The sequence below is a fragment of the Hibiscus syriacus genome, unplaced genomic scaffold, assembly GCF_006381635.1.
Source record: "Hibiscus syriacus cultivar Baekdansim isolate YM2019G1 unplaced genomic scaffold, ASM638163v2 tig00110056_pilon, whole genome shotgun sequence".
In the NCBI taxonomy this organism is placed as follows: Eukaryota; Viridiplantae; Streptophyta; class Magnoliopsida; order Malvales; family Malvaceae; genus Hibiscus; species Hibiscus syriacus.
The window spans coordinates 522,668-542,898 of NW_024062580.1; the positions used below are offsets into that span (position 1 = coordinate 522,668).

General features: G+C 35.3%; 2 protein-coding genes across 2 annotated transcripts; one reads left to right on the plus strand and one right to left on the minus strand.

The window, feature by feature from the left end:
• Positions 1-590: 590 nt before the first annotated feature.
• LOC120214239 lies at positions 591-1,854 on the minus strand (the record flags this gene model as incomplete). The annotated part of the gene is made up of 3 exons (XM_039212189.1): positions 591-672; positions 1,543-1,700; positions 1,792-1,854. Coding segments are annotated over 3 exons (303 nt in total), but the record flags the coding sequence as incomplete, so codon positions are not given.
• A 13,826-nt stretch (positions 1,855-15,680) lies between these two features.
• LOC120214228 (serine/threonine protein phosphatase 2A 57 kDa regulatory subunit B' beta isoform-like) lies at positions 15,681-19,775 on the plus strand. The gene is made up of 2 exons (XM_039212182.1): positions 15,681-17,237; positions 19,192-19,775. The coding sequence occupies exons 1-2, from the start codon at positions 16,071-16,073 to the stop codon at positions 19,492-19,494; spliced, it is 1,470 nt and encodes a 489-aa protein (XP_039068113.1). The 5' UTR covers positions 15,681-16,070; the 3' UTR covers positions 19,495-19,775.
• The last annotated feature ends 456 nt before the right edge of the window (positions 19,776-20,231 follow it).

A 20,231-nucleotide genomic window follows, 5' to 3' on the forward strand; every position in this document is an offset into this window, starting at 1 on the left:
AGCATGTAAGGACATGTTCCTCCAAGGACCATTTAAATGCATAACTTGGAAAAATTGAGCCTACCGGTCTCCGACACATATCCCTATCCGACACACACAACCAAGTAACATTGCTAAAAAATCATACCTTTGAAAAAGCCAATAAGCCTAATACAATAGTAGCAGCAATACCCAGAGTAACAGACAAGCCATCTGATCCGACCTGCATATTATCACAAAAATATAGAAGAAAACGAAAGAAAAGGTAGGCAAGTAAAACTTTCCAACAAAGAATATTGAAATAGAACTGAAAATTTTATTGTTTATACTTTTTGTGTCTTGTTAGTTTGTTGTTACCGAAACAGATGTAAAAATTTCCCAGTGCGACCAAGATCTAGGAATTGCATGAGGAAAAAATCAAATGAAGATACATACCCCTAATTGAGTGCGTAAAGAGCAAACATAAGGAGAAGGAAGAGAAGAGGAGCTAATGATCGGAGTGTCTCCGATGTGATTTGCCTTGTGTTCAATGACATCTTCACTTGTAATACTATCCAAATGTTAGAGAAAAAAAGGCAACTAATTCATCCAGTTAAACTGATTCTTGTTGATTATCTCGTACAATCTTTCGCTATCAAGTCCATCTCTTGCATTTGATGTTCGATGGAAACCAAACCGGTATGTTCAAGGAACCTACATAAGTAATCCAATCAGAAAAATTCAGGGTGTATACAGAGTAACAGATTCCAACTAGAAAAAAAAGATTAGAGATTTAATTTCGCTGCTCTGAATCATCATCCCCCATGCATATGAAATTACAAACTTGTATAAAGATCATCATAAGAAAAAAACACTCATTTCAGGCTGCATCCCTCCACTTCATTGTTCTAAAACTGAGAAAATAACTAAGCAAGCATGCAAGAATCGACATCTTCAAAACTAAATTCCGAGCCCCCTACTTAAACTTGTTATCTAAACCATGTCATGTTAGGTCCAACCCTAACTGAAATCAAATATAACATATTACATGACATAGAGGCAAAGAACATTGTAAAAGTTGTAAGCTACAATATTCATCATGTTTAATACAGAACACTCAAAATTCCTCTAAGTTTACATAATTAATATAGCAAAATATACCTTGTTTCTCCAACTATGCTCTTAGATCTAACATACAAAGTTTGTCTAATGACCCATACATAGTTCTCTGGTTTTGTTTCGAGCTATGTTGTTCATCATCCGTCTCTGACACATGAATATGAGACACCATTACTAAGGATAGTTCAAATACATGAAAAATCTTTTAAAAAAAATTAACCATACACATGAATCTAACACTCCCATTACAATCAGCACTAGAATCTGAAAAATCTTAAAAAAAAGTTAACCATACTCATGAATCTACTAACACTCGCACACGAATCTGAATCTGAGTAAAATAACATTCATGTAATGATCAAAGCATAAACAACACATGATGCAACTCCAAAATTAATGAAAAGCTAGAAAATTTAATATTGACTTGACTGGGTAAAAATCTAGCAAAGAATTAAGAAACAGTACCAATTAAGAAGCAAGAATAGGGCAACGACAATTAGAACGAGGAAAGAAACATGAAGAATCAAAGAAGAGCCACTAGAGGAGAAAGCTAAACCCAGCATAACAGCAAGGCAAATACCCAACATCAGAAACGTCGATTTTAGTGTATTCCATGTTGGAGCCTGAAACTCAAACAACAAAAAGATTCAAACTATATACAAATGGCTGCAAATATCATGTATAATAGATCATTGACAAGGTAATTGAATCGACGTTAACACCAGGAGCTAAAGCTCTGAGTAGAACTGCTTGGGCTGAAGATATATCGCCTCCCACTTAAAGAGAAAAATGGACTGATACAAATAGAAAAAGGGAAAAAGAGAAAAATAGAGGTAAGAAGAAAGGGGATATCTTTACGAATGAGCTTGTGGCAACGCTTAACGAGGCGGACGCTGTCCTTGGCGAAGTCCCTCAAAGAATCTACGACGTTGTCAAGGGCGTCCATTTCTCTCTCTCAACACGAAAATCGAATGCTAAGATTTAAGAGAGGAGATTTCCAAGATATTTGTTTTATAGGAGAGACTATTTTAGAGGAGGCGTGGTGTTCATAAAACTTCATGGATGGCAGTCAAATTTGGAAACCAGTTTCTAGGTAAATCATGAACTCTTTTTGCCATTAAATCAAACAAAATAGAAATCAACAAAGAGAAAAAAGGGAAAACATAGAAAAAAGGGAAAAGAGAGAAAAATGGGGGAAGCACGGCGTGAACTTTTGTTAACGAGGGGGAAAAAGCGGGAAAGGATGAAAAATAAGGGGGGAAATTAGAATACGACTCCTAAAGATGACACAAAAAATTCATCTATACTCCGTGTTTTTGTAAATTTTTTGGATTATGACTATTAAATATGACACATATCATTGTAAGTCATAAATCGTTCAGATTTTAAAAAACATGACATTTTTTATAACACACATGTTTTGTAAGTCATAAATTAGCGTGTGTCATCGTTCGTGTGTCATTAAAGGTATATTTTCTTGTAGTGGAAAGAGAAGAAAAAAGCAAAGAAAAGAGGAAAAAAACAAAGAAGGATAGAAAAAAAGACAAGAAGCACATGCAAAGATTCCCTTGAGTAAAATATCGCATCAAGCTTCAAACCATAAGATTGATCAAGCACAATTATTCCAGAATCAGTTCACCAGAAGATCATGGAACATCCAGCAAAAAATGAAAACATGCGAGCAGACTCAAATCAAGCAAGACAAGATTGAAGGCATCAAAATGAATTGATCCTTGGTTCAATTACCCTTAAATACTTGTTTGGGCCTATTTATCCCTTTCTTTCTTAATCGTGAACCATGACCTACATTACATGCATTAAAAGTCCCTTCTAATCATACATGGATTTCTAAACAGAAGAGACTATCTTCAGATCTCATCATGTCTATAAGGATTAATCTTTTATTTACAAGAGGTTTTCTAAAATCTTTAATGCATGATACATGTAAAAAAATAAAAAAAAATAACAAATGGAGGTTCAAGATATCTTGAAACTAAAGGAGGGTTCTAGTTGAAAACCTGAAAAGACGACTCGAATATAAAGATTGTGCAGCTATTGTATAAAAAGGTGATATCACAAATCCCTTGATAAGGCATCGCACAACCCGAATGTGATCATAAGAGCTGGGAGTTGGAGAACACTTCTAGTAGATGAGCATAAAAGCTACTCTATCAGATCAGTGAATAATAAAAAAAACGAGAAAGTCATACCTTTGACCAAAGACAATAACCCGAGACACCTTGTTATTTCCCTACTTAACCATACCTCAAAGATATCATTAATCTTGACACTTGTCAAATGGATATAATTTATTTTGAAGGATTAAAAGTGTAATTAATTCTTTGATATTCAATGAACTATTGTTTTATGATTTATCTCAATGGTAAAACCCAGAAAGGGGCAATATTTTCAAACTTTTGATTAAATATTTTTCAACATCCTTTTAATTGATTTTTTAGACTTTTGAAAATAAAAAAAAGAATAAAAACGATTTTCAAATAAGACAATCTCTCTAGAGTGGATCTTGGTAGTTGACATGTAGCTCTCAGACACAAAGCTCATGCTTAGAATCAGTGTTGAAGCAAGAAATAATGAATGTTGGGGCATCTTGGGATATTCAACATTCTGAAGTGAACGATCAGATCTTCTGAAGGCCTTTCCTCCACATGCCGGAAAAAGTAGATTATTTGTCACCTTTGAGATTGTTTCTCTTGAAACAAAGAGTCAGCTCACTCGAGACAGTTTTCTGAAAACAAATTTTGTCTCGCTTGAGATAATTTCTCCCAAAAAAAAATTCCGTCTCGTTTGAGACATTTTTTCTTTAAAACACAAATTCTGAAGTTGTTTCACTAGAAACAAAATTTATCATCTTTGAGATCGTTTCCCTTGAAACGAATTTTGTCTCCCTTGAGACAGTTTCTCTCGAAACATCATCTTTGAGATCGTTTCCCTTGAGACAGTTTTTCTAGAAACATCATCTTTGAGTCTGTTTCCCTTGAAACAAAGTTTTGTCTCTCTTAAGACAGTTTCTCTTGAAACAATCATCTTTGAGTCATTTCCCTTTAAACGAATTTTTTTATCTCTTAGGACAGTTTCTCTTGAAATAATCATCTTTGAGTATTTTCCCTTGAAATAAATTTTGTCTCTCTTGAGACAGTTTCCCTTGAAACATCATCTTTGAGATCGTTTCCCTTGAAACAAATTTTGTCTCTCTTGAGACAGTTTCTCTTGAAACCATTATCCCTAAAGATGGCTAGTTGTCCTCATCACGTAGGAACTGTGTCATCCCTCGACTAGACCTCCTCATCACGTAGGAGCCGCGTCAACCTTAGATAACCTCCCGTCTTCATCACGTAGGAATCGTGTTATTATCTCTAAAGATAGTTTGTCGTCCTCATCACGCAGGAACCGTGTCATCCACTGACCATACCTCCTCATCACGTAGGAGTTGTGTCACCCCTAGATAACCAACCATCCTCATCGCGTAGGAGTTGTGTTATCACCATTCCTAAAGATGGTAAATCGTCCTCATCGCATAGGAACCGTGTTATCTACCGACCAGATCTCCTCATCATGTAGGAGTTGTGTCACCCTTAGACGACCAGAACTCTTCATCACGTATGAGCAGTGTCATCCCCAACAACAAACACATCAAATTTCCAGGAAAAAGAGAATCAGACAAAAACTTGTTGTCTTTTTCGTTTTTGCCTTATTCTTGTTAACACAAGAATGTGCAAAGAGGGGCAGTTGTAGACACCCATATTTGTTCAGGTCTTAATATATATATATATATATATATATATTATTAATAAATTTTAATTTACATTGCAAGCCCATTACAACAATCACCCCAACAAGCCCAAACCAACCAACCCGGTTCAGACCTATTACAAGTGACCCAACACTTAACCCGACCCGAGCCCCTTGACAACCCAATAGCTGTAGGGTTTCAAAACCCTATTTCATACCAGCTCAGCCGCCATCGCCAGGAACTCTTCAACTCCCCAGCCACCGAGCCGCTGTCGAGTGCTTCCCGAGCCGATCATAGCCCATTCCTCGAACAGTGACCACCTACAGTGCAAATTATCAAACCCCAAAACAAAAATTATCTAAATCCCACCAAATCCGAGATAATGTCAGAAGAGCCTTGCTCCTACTGAATAGATCTCATAATTATAGCAACAAAATCAACCATAAATCAAGTAGAGAAAAGAAAAGAAGGGGATAAAAAAAAGAAAAAAGAAAAATGAGAGATAGAAATAGAGAAAAAATACAAAGAGAGAAGGGGAACCCATTCGAACCCAAACAGAAAAAGAAAGAGAAAAAAGAGAGAATCTTAAAAAACTAAAAAGATAATCGAACCAAAAGGGAACAAAAAAGAAAAATAGAGAGAAAGAGTTGTTACATTAGTTTGAAGCCGTAGAAGCCCTAAGGTCGCGAAATCGTTGTGTTTCTTTTGAAAGGTAAACGTCATATTTGGGTTTCTAGGATCATTTTTAGGGTAAAAGAGGTAAAGATAGGGGATTCGGGTGAGAGGGGTAATGTTCTGGAGCCTTTTGCCTTCCTTCGACCGCTGTGCCCCGCCGTACACCGTCGTGAGCACCGCCGTGGACCACCATGAGTCCCTCCGACGACAGACGGTTCATTGTCTCTTGGCTTTGTAGAGTTGAGAGAGTTTGGAAGACTCTCTCTCTCCCTTTTCTGTAGCAAAGAGAGAAATAGAGAAGAAAATGGGAAAATAAGCCCGTTTTGGGGCTTATATACATAGACTGAAAAGGTATCGTTTCGACACCCCCTTCTCTATGTTTTCTGGTTAGGGTGTAATATCCGTTTAGGTCCTTTCTCTTTTGTAATCATTTGATTCGGCCATTGAATGAAAAATGATATTTCGTTTCAGGCATGTATTTTTCAATACTTACATTTAAGTCATACGTTTAGTTATTATACCATTTCTTGTCAATGTTAGAATTTGGTCACGAGATTTGTAATTAATTCATTTTAGAAACTGTTTGGCATATGGTTTAATTATCATTTAGTCCTTCATGTTTCTGGTGTAAGTTATTTTAGTCCTTAAACATTATTTTTATGGGTTATTTTCATTTCTAGTGTATGTATTTGTTTAAAATGACTATTAGGGCTCTGATTTGTTCATAACTATTATTAGGTCATCCAAGTTTCTATTAGTTTTTATTTTGGTTCCTTAAATCAATGAATGAGCTTATTTGTATTGTTTATATTTTAAGCCGTAATGTTTTCTAATGTGTATTTTAGTCATGTATATCAAATATTTTATTTTACACATTATGTAGTTATTCATATTGTATTTAATAAATATGTTTAGGTCCATTTAATGTAAATATCTTATTTTGTATATTTCCAACTGCATTTATTTCCATTTGTATTTTTTTATCTATTGATGAGATATTCAATTTTTTTCAAGAACACGTATGCGTAGAATGAGCGTGGAAAGCATCACTTGATCGAAGTGGTGCGATCCGACACGACATTTTAACGACATGGGAACTTGAAATAAATTTTGTTTATTTTACTAACTAATTTAAATGATGTAAGGCATGACTCTTCAATTAGCAATTTATTTTATGCAATTTATATTTGATTTGCATTTTTATATATTCTAAGATAGAATATTCTTTTACGAATGAGAAATAGTTGAGATAGCTTTCTCGACGGAGGATTGCAAATTTCAAGATTTCTTATCGAGTAAGAGGATTTTCTTTAAATAATCAATTCGAAGAAATTAATCAATGTTTAATAAATGTAGCATATTTTTCCTTTATATTCGATTCATACTTCCACCATTTACGACAACGAGTAAGTGATCAAATACTGATTTTTGGGCGTTGTGGGGGGTGCTTATCCTTCCCCACGCACAATCGACTCCCGAACCTATTAAAATGAATCTTTGATAACGCTGACCGAATTTTGTCTTAAAAACGATTTTTCTTAAAATAGTTTTAAAAGATGTTTTTGATATTCTACCTACCTAACCCAAAGGTCGATGGCGACTATGATCTAATTTAATCCCAATCAATTCATAACCAACAAATTTTCAAATAAAAGTAATAAGTGTTTTTAAAAATAATAAATAATTGTTTTTATCAACAACAAAAAAATAGTTATGACAGTAACATTTGCCATAAATCTCAAATTAATTTTTGAGATGACATTATAGACTAATATTTTTACCCACCTAACCTATTGGGCCAATTTTAACCTTCTTTATTTATGTGATTGCTAACCCAACACATTATACCTTTATTTTTATTGTCTTAATATAAAATATTTATAGATTTTATCATTTTTCTCATTTAAGTAAAATTTTTAATTAATATAGGTATTTAACGATATTAACATTACTATTTTCAATGTTTGATCTGTGACGATCGTTCAGATATTTTCGTCAACCGCTTAAAATATAACATGTGGTATATTTAATTTCTTTTATTTTTTAAATATATAATTATTATTTTTTAAAAAATCCTCTAAAATATTTCTAAAACTCTAAAAACACCCAAACTTTTAAACTCTCTAATCCCTAAACCCATTTATTATTCCCAATTATTGGCGTGAAGCTGTCACCAACTATCATTATCATCATCAGTCACCAGCTGTCACCAACTTCATTGGTCATATATATTTTTAGAGGTGAGTAAAATTCGACTTGACTCAAAAAATTGATTATTCGACTCAACTCAATTCGATAAAATTTGACTCGAATTGACTTTGACTTGTAATTTCATAAACTCAAATCGACTCGAAAATAATTTAAGTTCAAATTTGTAAATATAAAACTCAATTAAATCAAATAGTAACTTACATAACTTGGAATTTTAGTAATTAGTATATTGATTTTTATGTTTGAGTCGAGCCTCTTAAATTTGTATGATATATGTATATAAAATATGAAAAATAGAAAGAAATATATATGTATTGTATATAGCTATAAAAATGCTTAAATTAGAATTAAATAATATCACAATTTTATAAATATTTACAATTAAATTTATACATAAACTCAAAATTTTGACTCGACTCAAATTTCATAAACTTGACTTGAATTAAAAAAATTTAAGTCAGGGTCCGGTTCGGGTCGGGTCATTTCGAGTTTTAGTTTTATTCAGGTCTATAGTAAGTCAGGTCGGTTTGGGTATCAGGTCGGGTCAATATCGGATATGTTGATTTTTGGGTCAAATCAATATTCTATCAATTATTTTTGTTTGGATCAACTTTAGATCTTCAGGTCAATTCAAGTTAAGCTGGATATAAGTCAAATCAAGTATTTATAGAATTATTGATATATTTTTTGTAAAATATGTGTTTTTTTTAAATCTTATCACTTGTGTTCAATTTCATTCAAATTCAATTATCAACCACATATTATAATCTAATTCAAACTCGACCTATAAGATATTTTAGAGTTTGTGACATTTTTTTATTGATCCAGACTGAAAAGTTTATGGTAGGATCTTTTTGATTAAAAAATAAAATTTTTAATTATAAAATTTTATTATCTATTAAAATTTTAAAATACTTAAACGTTTAATTATAAATATTATGTTTGAATAAATATTATTCTAACTAAATTTATAAATGATATTTATTATTATATCATCGATAATATTTTATTTTGAAATTATAAAAGAATAGATATCTTTATATTATAAAAATAAGTTATTTGTGTAGTATTAAATAAGTTATTTTTATATTAAATTTAAATAAATATATTTTTCATATTCAGAAGATGAAATTCCTTGTAGTGAGTTTTGGAAAGTTATTTTAGTAGTTCCAAAGTAAAATATAATAATACATTTCAACCATAGTTTAACCTAAATTTTTTCCAGACATATAATAGTTTAACTTGCCTAATGATTTTATCAACAAGAGATGTGATTAGTATATATGAATAATTTAGGATAAAATTGAAATATTCAAAAAGTTTGGGGACCAATTTAGGATGAAGATCATAGCTTGGGGATGAAAATAAAATGTTCAAAAGTTTAAAGACTAATTTAGAATAATAGTAATAGTTTAAGGATGAAATTGAAATGTTTAAAAGCTTAGGGATTAATTTAAAATTAATTGTGATAGAATGGGGACATATGATGCAATCAACTCATTAATATTCATAATTTGATCTAAATAAATTGAAAACCAATTTAATAAGTTATTTTAGTATTTTTATACATTTTAATTCAATTATTTAGTTAAAATTGGATCGATGTTCAGTTCAAATCAAGTTCAGGTTATTTTCGATTTGGTTGATTTTGGTTCTGGTTGCTTTTAGTCCGGGGTAACTTTCAGTTTGGCTAAAATTTGGGTTGATTTGGATTCAATTCAGTTTTTTTGGGTTTCAGGTTAAATTTGGGTTATCATGTTCGGGTCTATTTTGGATAAATCGATTCAAATAATTGAGTCCGAGTCAAATTTGCCAGGTCCAACATCATTTGATTATGCTCATTGCTCAACATTTGACTATGCTCATTGCTCAACATTTGAATATGCTCATTGCTCAATACCCATCTTTTTCTCTTCCATCTTTACTCTCTCCATGTGTCTCTCTCTTTTCTCTCCAAAAAAGAACAAGAAAATACATTAATGGTTGAGACAACTCCATGCTATAAAAGAATCCCTAAAAAACAAATCTGATCGTAAAGAGAGTGAAGTAGTGAATACAAGTATCATACTCGTGTCAAATTGTCAACATTTTGGATCTTTACATCTGTTTTTACCATTTTCGGTTAATAGTTGGAAAACAACACTCTTCATGTCTTTAGGTTGGGTCTGTCCATGCAATACTTGATATCACTTAGCCAGACAAATGTTAAGAGGAAACAATTCTAGATCTCTAAACATAATCGAAAAACGAACCAGAGCATAAGTAAAAGAGTTTTGAGCGGATAAAATTTTGCAAAAGAACAATTACACCATTACCTTTGATGCATCCACCAATATTTATATATTTGAAACGAACAAATTATAATGCAATAAGCATAAAACTATTGCCCATACAATTTTAAGAGAAGAAAAAAATCATTTCTCACTGTTTTCAGCATCTTCCTCTTCACTTCCATTCTCAAGAAGGGATGGAGATCGTTGAAAATCTTTGTTAGCAGTGACAACTACCGTAGCAGCCATATGATATGTCTTGACAGTAGGTGGACTAACATTTTTTTTTAACTCCACTGGTAACAGATCCTTGTCGATCACCAGTCTCGTTTCTGACAACTTCAGTTCCATTACTGAGGCTTCTTTGACTGCCTATCTCTGTTCTAGCTAACGATGCACGTTTGTTTCTGTAATTGAAATAGAGCAGCATCGTCGAATCCCAATAGTTCATGTATAACAAAAGTTAATACACCAGGAAAAAAAAAGATATTATATACAAATTTTGCTAAAGTGGTTTTCTCCGAGTTACTAGAAAGTGACAAGTCTATTGAGACAATCCCGGAACTTTGTCAAAACAATTCTTTGCTTCTTTGCATATATCTCCATCATTTGTGAAGATGTGCTGCAGCCATGTCCCATAGACTCCATTTGAGGGAGCTTCCATGAACATCATATCTTCTTCATCGCACATCAATGCAAATTTCCAAAAAATATCAGTCCACCTACTGTCGAGACATCTCAGATGGCTGCTACGGTAGATGCCACTGTTAACAACAATTTTCAATGACCTTCATCCCTTCTTGAAAATGGGGTGCTAAATTAAAAAACGAAAAACAGATGTAAAGATCCAAAATGCTGACAATTTGGTACAAGGTATGACACTTATCTTCATTAGTTCATTCTCTTCGCGTTCAAATTTGTTTTTCAGGGATTCTTTTATAGCATGGAGTTACCTCAACTATTAATGTATTTTCTTGTTATTTTTTAGAGAGAGAAGTAAGAGAGACATAGACAAAGTAAGAGTGGTCAAATAAAGTTAAAAGAAGTCGATTAACATGTCATATCAATATTCTCATACTAGAACGATTGTTATTAATGACGAATGACTAATTTATTATAAATAAATAAAATTAATGACTAATTTGTTATTTTTAAAATTTTAGTAGTGAAAATTAAAATTTACTCAAATATTAATGATCAACAACAACAACAACAACAAAACCCAATTCCCATGTGTATGGGGTAAGGGGGAGGTAGGGTAGTAGGCTACCCCCAACGCCAGGTTGAGAGTAACTTCCGTGGAAGACCTCCGGCAGTCAGAAAATTAAAAATTTAGATAAAATGCAATGCATGTATAAATAAATACATAAATACATAGCTAAACAGTATTCATATGCAGTCATTAAAATCATATGTGCGTCTGTAACGGGAATTAATCCCTGCATAATTATCCCTGCGAAAGAATCTCTGCATATAGACATAAGCATAAGATAAGATCCGACTAAATTTAAAAGAGGAAACATGAATAGAATGATACACAGAAGTAAACGTTAGCAAGCCCAGTTCTAATCCTTCATAAATACCAATAACAGAAACGTATAAAAAGTATAAGTCATGGAAAATACTACAAAGACATTAAAAGAAGACAGAGGTGATACACCCTATAGATGTGACCCACACTACTCGACTACCCTAGTCTTTAGCCTCCATATTTTCCTATCAGAGGTCATGTCTTCGGTAAGGGCTAAATCCCTCAAATCAGATCTCAAGCAGTCTTCCCACTTTCGCCTTGGTCGTCCTTTCCTTCTGGCACCGTCGACTGTAATCGACTCTACCCTCCTTACCGCATCCGACGGTAGTCGCCTAAGGACATGCCCAAACCACCGTAGTCTTCCCTCCCTCAATTTTTCGGAAACAGACACCACCCCCAAGGACATCCTAATAGCAGAGTTTGTCGTCATATCCCTCAGAGTCTTACCACATGTCCATCGAAGCATTCTCATTTCTGCGGCCTCAATCCTCCTTACGTGATCCTTCTTGGTTGCCCAACATTCTGATCCATACAACAGCGCTGGTCTTATTGCCATTCTATAAAATTTTCCCTTAAGTTTTAGAGGGACCTTCTTGTCACACAGAACTCCAGTAGCGGCCCTCCACTTTAGCCATCCGCCTTTATACGGTGTGTAACGTCATCATCTACACCCCCATCTTTATGTATCATAGACCCTAGGTACTTGAAACAATCCTTTGAGGGGAGAACGTGTCCTTCTATGCATACTTCTACATCTTCATCGTTTTGGTTCCCATTGAAGTTTGAACATAAATACTCTGTCTTTTCAATATTGATCCTTAAACCTTTTTCTTCCAAAGCACTCTTCCAGGTAGCCAGTCTACTATTCAACTCAGATTTTGTTTCAGCAACTAAGACAATGTCGTCAGCGAAAAGCATACACCATGGTACACCGTCTGGTGTCGCACAATAGATGTCGTCCATGATCAAGGCGAAGATGTAAGGGCTAAGAGCCGACCCCTGGTGGAGTCCGATTTCCACCGGGAATGCCTCTGTGTCGCCAACTGTAGTCCTGACATAAGTAGTAGATCTACAGTACATATCACGAATCGCCCGGATATAAGCAGTTGGGATCCGTCTCGTTTCCAAAGTCTTCCAGATCGTATCGCGGGGGACACTATCATAAGCCTTCTCAAGGTCAATGAACGCCATGTGAAGATCTCTAGACTTTTCCCTATATTTCTCCATAAGCCGTCGAAGTAGATGAATCGCCTCCGTGGTAGACCTGCCTGGCATAAAGCCAAATTGGTTTTCTGAAACCCTAGTAACTTGTCTCAACCTAGCCTCTATCACCCTTTCCCATAGCTTCATGGTATGGCTGAGGAGTTTAATACCTCTGTAGTTACCACAACGTTGGGGATCTCCTTTATTTTATAGATTGGTATCACCGTAGACTCTCTCCACTCATCTGGCATCTTGGCAGTCTCTAGAATAATATTAAAGATGTTGGTCAACCACTTAACTCCCTCTTCTCCTAGGGCCAACCACAGTGATAGGAATTTGATCAGGACCGACAGCTTTGTCCCTTCCCATCTTTCTAAGAGCCATTTTGACTTCCTCAAACCCAATCCTACTTGTAGGGCAGTCATTGGCCGTAGTATGATAGTCGGCTAACCCATCAATGATACTATCTCTACATGGAGAGGCACCGTCATTAAATAAGCTAAAGAAGTAACTACCCCAAACCCTCTTAATATCGTGATCTTTCGCTAAAAGAACACCATTGTTGTCCTTAATAAACCTAATGTTACCTAGATCCTTTTTCCTAATCTCCCTAGATTTTGCAAGTCTGAAGATGCCATTTTGTCCTTCCTTGGTGTCTAATCTCTTGTACATTTCCTCGTATGCCTTATCCTTTGCTTTAGCTACCGTTTTCTTGGCTTCCCGCTTTGCCTCCTGGTATCTTTGTTTAGCTCTCGACCTTTCTTCGTCGTCATTGCATTGTAGAAACTCCTTGAAGCAAGTTTGTTTTGTCTTCACCTTAGTTTGGACTTCGTCGTTCCACCACCACGATTCTTTATGTTCCTTGGCCTTCCCCGTCGACAACCCAAGGGTATTTTTGCCAACATCTCTGATGGAATTTGCCATATTTTTCCATAACATATCTGCATTTTTTGAGTTTGTAGTTTCAAAACTTGTATTAGACAAAACCTTACTCCTAAAGTCATCAATTGTCGCTCCATGTAAGTTCTTCCAGAGGATCCTAGGTTTACCAAGTTTAGCCCTCCTATGAGTGCTCCGCCGTGGGGTACGCGATACACCAAAACCAACAATTTGTGTTGTGATGCACATGCCTCTTCAGGGAACACCTTACAGTCAATGCAAGCCCATCGTTCCTGATTTCTAATCAAGATGTAGTCGATTTGGGTACAATGTCCCCCGCTATGAAACGTAATCAAGTTCGCATCTCTCTTATTAAAGAAGGAGTTAGTGATCACCAAATCGTGAGCAGTAGCAAAATCAAGCAACGTACGCCCCCCATCGTTCCTGCTACCATAACCGAAACCCCCATGAACCCGTCATACCCGTCGGTTGCACTTCCTATATGGCCATTGAAGTCTCCCCTATGAAAACTCTTTGGTCCTCCGGAATGCTCCTAAGTATATCATCTAACTGATCCCAGAAGCAACGTTTTTCCCCCTCCCCTAGGCCAACGTGTGGGGCGTACACTGAAAGGACATTCACTACTTCCTCTTCTATAATAACCTTAATCATCATGATCCTATCCCGGTATCTGCAAACTTCAACTACATTTTCCTTGTGCCTAGAGGATGCCAAGATACCCACCCCATTTCTAGCGTTATCTACGCCTGAATACCACAACTTGTACCCATTACACTCTCTTGCGCGAGACCCTTTCCACCTAGTCTCCTGAATACATGCAAAATCTATTTTTCTATTATTAAGTACGCCGGTCAGCTCCAGCAGCCTAGCATTTAATGTGCCTACATTCAGCGAGCAAACTCTTAATCTAGTCTCCTTGTCACCACTCTGTCGAGCCCTCCCCCTATACGCCCCATGGGATCTAAAAGAATGACATGACCTCAAGTAATCATCTGTAACCGAAGCTATGAGGAACTATGAAAAAAGAATCCAAATAAGACAAAAGATGCACTAATAAAACGCTAGAGAATTGAGGAGTACTAAAAATCCTAGTTGGTTACTTAATAGGATTTTAAGAAAAATAATACTATCTTATTTAACTATAGGCCAATATCTAGAAACTATAATTTAAAATGTTTAATAAATATCCGAGCTAAGCAAAAAATGATTAAAATTGTAACACGAGATATAAGAGTAATGAAATCCTACTCAACTAATTGAAAAACATCAAACCCAAAGCTGGTAAAAAAAGATCAGTATAAAAACAAGAGAAAAAACAGCAAGAAGCTAAGTCAAAGAAAGCAGATCCAACAACAACAAGATTAAGAAATATTAAGTGATTGTGTCAAGTTTACCGATCCTTCTTGAATTGAAAAAAGAGAATCTTTAAGTTAAAGGATCAAACTTTACACAAAACAGAATGAAAAAAAGTGAAAAAAGGCCCTCTTTTTTCAAAAGAATCGTAACGCACACAAAAAGTTAATGTTTTTCAATGAATTTGAGCTATCTCTTTTCCTTTGCTTTCTGCTCAGTAACAGAGCAACTCTGCAACAGAACAGTCAAAAAAAGAACCAGAGAAGAAAAAGTAATCCTACTCTCCTAGAAACCAGATTCGAAAACCTAGATAAACCGAAATCTATACACAACTCGAACTGGATACTTTGTAGCTATTTGAGATAATGAGGAGAACTGTGAAGAAAGAGAAACAAACGGATAAGGGTACTACAGCAGCTGAACCCAAAAATCCAAAAATCACAAATAAATTCGCAGCTTATAAGTTATTACTGCGAAGGATTCAATCATAAATCAATAACACGAACCCCAAATATTAATGATCATTTTATATAATTTATCCAAAAACTTATTGCAAAAAAAATTATATATCTAATCACATTAAAAAATTAAGTATCATATTACACATAAATATCAAAATTGATACCAAAAATTATATTTACCCTTTATTTAAATGTACCGTTTATAATTTTGCAAAAAAAAAAAAAAGGCTGTATTGCAATAATTTTCCTTTCATTTTTTAAGCTTCTTTGTCACTCTCTTCTCTCGCTCTCTCTCTGTCTTACGGTTCTTATCTTTTCCCCATTAAATTGGTTCGTCCGTTTGATCGCCGGAACTTCACTGCCGTTAGGCGAGCTGCCCACATTCCGGCGATCTGCCCTTTCTGACGATACTTTTCGAATTCTTGACCAATTAATGGTGACAAGAATCCAACCATTTCCCCAAAAATAAACAGAAGAATCTTATGGAAATCCCCATTTTTGAATTTAGTTTCTCAGGGGCAATTATGTCATGTATTCCGATCTATTGGAACCTCAAAATCACCGATGTCGACTTCCTAATCCCTAGCTCCATCAGTCAACCTAATCCTTGATATGTTTTTATTTTCTGGGGGACAAAAATGTTTAAGAAAATTATCAAAGGAAGCAAGAAGTATTCCAAATCGGATTCAACAGTAACGGATGCTGGTTCCCGCCCACCAGGTTCCGGTTATGCCGTGTCCGGTCCAATTACAAATGTTGTCGTCAACCACGCTTCCAGGTCCGGGCAAGGCGCACAGACCACGAATTCCGGCGACCCCGTGATTCAACTCCCACCCCCGATGACCACCATCGAACCCTTACCGTTATTACGAGAAACCCCCGTTTCGGAGAGACAAACCCTATTCTTGCGAAAACTACAGATTTGTTGCTTCATATTCGATTTCAACGACGTCTTAAAATCGGCCCGAGAAAAAGAATGCAAGCGGCAAACTTTGCTGGAACTTGTCGATTTTGTTCAATCTGGGTCTAGCAAAATCACGGAGATATGCCAAGAAGAGATGATTAAAATGGTTGGAGTCAACATTTTCCGGTCCCTCCCTCCAGCGTCTCACGAAAGTACAGGGCAAGTAGCCTCGGATCCTGAAGAAGAGGAGCACTATTTGGATCCCTCGTGGCCACATTTGCAGATTGTATACGAGCTTCTTTTGAGATATATTGTGTCCACGGATACGGATACTAAGGTTGCAAAGAAATACATTGATCATTCTTTCGTTTTGAAGTTGCTTGATTTGTTTGATTCGGAGGATATCAGGGAAAGAGAGCTCTTGAAAACGATTCTTCATAGGATTTATGGAAAATTCATGGTGCATCGACCCTTCATTCGGAAGGCTATAAATAATATTTTCTGTAGGTTTATATATGAAACAGAGAGGCATAGTGGGATTGGGGAGCTTTTGGAGATTCTAGGGAGTATTATTAATGGTTTCGCTTTGCCTATGAAAGAGGAACATAAGTTGTTCCTTGTGAGAGCGTTGATTCCTTTGCATAAGCCGAAACCTATTGCCATGTATCATCAGCAGTTGTCATATTGTATAACACAGTTTGTTGAGAAGGACTATAAGCTGGCTGATACGGTTATCAGAGGGTTGTTGAAGTATTGGCCTATGACTAATTGTCAGAAGGAAGTTCTCTTCCTCGGGGAACTTGAGGAAGTACTTGAAGCAACGCAGTCTGCAGAGTTCCAACGATGTATGGTTCCTCTGTTCAGACAGATTGCACGTTGCCTCAATAGCTTACATTTCCAGGTTACTTTTAAGGGCTTTTATCTTTTGAATACTTCGCTACGTGTATGCAAATTCCAATTGCTCGAGTTGTCAATCACCTTTAGGAACCAATGGTATTTTGAATAGTTAACTCTTTAATTGTTGCGAGGGTGTGAAGATAAATCATATGAACTTTTAAGCCCTTTTTCTTTTGAACATCACTTGAGTATGCTAATTTCAATAGCTCGAGTAGTCAATCACCTTTAGGAACCTGTACTATTCTGAATTGTGGATTGTTAAAATGTTGCTAGGATGTGAAGATAAATCATATGAACTTTTAAGGGCTTTTGTCTTATGGATATGCCACTCTGAGTACGCTAATTCCAATAGCTTGAGTAGTCATTCTGCTTTAGGAACCACTGTTATTCTGAATTGAGGAATGATGAATTGTTTCTACTTGCTAGATGTGAAGTTAAATCATATGATAGTAATTAATTTCGATGCTAAGTTTATATTTCTACTTTATAAATTTATTGTCCTCCAGTGTAATATCTTGTAATTCTGAATGTTGAATGGATAATGATTCATGAAGAATAATCTTTGGCTCTTTAGGAAGGTGCTGCAATGTGATGCATATACCCTTTTTTCCCCTCGTTTCTGATTTGTTTTCGGAAAGTTGTACAAAGTGTTGCCTAGTTTTAAGTATTATATTGGTTGGTTTTATTCTTTCTGTACCCAGAAGAAATAACTGTAGAGTAGGCCAATGCCCAATTCACTAAGCTAGTCTCTACTTTCTCCCACTGTAGTTTGTTACTCCTTGTTTGAGTGTGCTGCTGTGTCCTGGATTAATGCTGGTTGAGATGCAATCAAGCATCACTTGTTTCTTCTTGGTGTAATGTCTTGCATCATTGATTTTCTATAATCCTCCTCTTTGTTTGTAGATAATGTTTTATTTCTACGCTTTCTATTATTTTTAGAGTTTATGAATATATGATGATCCGAATGTAGACTTGTGGTTGCTTAGAACTTCTTTCTGTTGTTTCATTTTAGGTGCGTTCTTTATGCTGGTTTCTAGATATCATACTACTCATTGCTTGGTTCCACTGATTGCCTTACAACCCATTGCCTGTAAATTCTAGATATTGTGCCTTCATCAAGACTCTTTTTATTATAAATATCCAGTCTGGTGTTCCTTTATTGATTTATTGTCCTACATCTTTCTGCTGATTCATTTCTCTTCCATATTGTGTTTGGTAGGAGAGGTAAAGGAAGGTAAAACTAGTTTCTTTCCATCTTTTCCTTGGTAGGAGGCAGTAGAAAAGGGAAGGAAAATGGTGGATTTGTCCCTTTCTCTTTAAATTCATGCCGTCAACTTAAATGAACAAGTTTATTTAAAAGTTTGCTCTTTATCTCTTTCTTTCCTTCTATTTCCCACCCTTGATTTCAAACTCGGTGACGGATAACTTTCCTTCATCATCTCCATTTTTTCTCACCCATTTCCCTTAATTTTATCTCCCTTCCTATTATACATAGTGTTGAGTCTTGTAGACCTCATTTTGTCTCGAATACCATATGGTTGGATAGTTCTTAACTGATAAGTTTCACGAGTGATGGATCACCTTTTGTCAAGGAGGATAGGGTAAAATGTCTTATGGTTGGATGGTTCAATGTTGGTCTTATTCAGCTAAGTTTGATAAGTTTCACGAGTGATGGATCACCTTTTGTCAAGGAGGATAGGGTAAAATGTCTTATGGTTGGATGGTTCAATGTTGGTCTTATTCAGCTAAGTTTCTCCTGTGATGGTTACCTTCTATTGAGGATAGAATTTTGGACTCGTTTTTGTTCACTTTATTAATAAGCTTTCTACTGTGCTCCTTACAATTTAGAATTGTTGGAGGGAGCCGGTTATAAGTATTTTGGTTACTTAACTTGCTTTTGATCTTTGTAATAAGATAGAACTTTCTTCAGATCTTACTAAGACCCTGTTGTGTTGCAGGTTGCTGAGAGAGCTCTCTTCTTTTGGAATAATGAACACATTGTGAGCTTAATTTCCCTGAATCGGCAGGTGATATTACCAATCATATTTGAGGCATTGGAGAGGAATACCCGAAGTCATTGGAATCAGGCAGTTCATGGATTGACCCTGAATCTGCGGAAGATGTTCATGGAAATGGATGCTGAGTTGTTTGACGAGTGTCAGAGAGAGTTTGCAGAGAAAGAAGCCAGAGCACAAGAAGTGGAAGAGCAAAGACAAATTACATGGGAAAAATTGGCAGATTTGGCTGCGGAGAGAGGATGATGTGACATGGTAACAGTCTAAATATTACTGTTGGTTTGTTCAGTGTGAGAAGTGATTCGTTTTGGGATGATGGTTCTGCTGCAGTTCTCCATTTTGGTGGTATTATTTTCCTTTTGCCACCAACTTTTCATCTTTTTAATTGTTATCGTCACATCTGATCAATGAAGATACATTTCAAATGCAAGGAATTTGTTAGTATCACACTGAAGATTAAGAATGATATGTGAGGAACGACTTGTATTTTTTTTCTGTCACCTTATTTGTTCTTCCAACAAAAAGAAGTATCAGATTTTCTAGTTTGTATCCATAGTATTACATGAGATTTTCATTTGCTAAGATCAAATTAGGATCAAATTATTAGAATTCAGGCAGTTGGATATCTCAACATCCTTGGTTGGTTGGTTTATTCATTATTGTTACTGAAAACTGACAGACAGTATTCCCATTGCAAGTGTGCGACCTATATTGCATGGATTTGGATGCAGATGCCAGTATTGCGTATGAATATATGTTTGAGGTTGGTATGTTTAATTTTTCGTTTTAAGTTTTTATTCAATTAGAAAGTTTTTAGATGACCATATCTTCCTATTAATGTTAAAATACATGTACACTAGTAAAAGAAAAATGAAGTATTTCAAGAAGGGTGCAATACTATTTTGGAACTGTTATTGTTATCATTTGGAAGACATGTTGAACAGAAGCAGAGATGTTCTTGATTTTTTATATGTTAGATATTC

What these genes read in the sequence shown, in the direction of transcription:
- LOC120214228 (XM_039212182.1), top strand. Translation starts at nt 16,071, where the DNA reads ATGTTTAAGAAAATTATCAAAGGAAGCAAGAAGTATTCCAAATCGGAT. An exon ending in TCAATAGCTTACATTTCCAG is followed by an intron (nt 17,238 to 19,191) that starts GTTACTTTTAAG and finishes GTTGTGTTGCAG; the next exon opens with GTTGCTGAGAGAGCTCTCTT.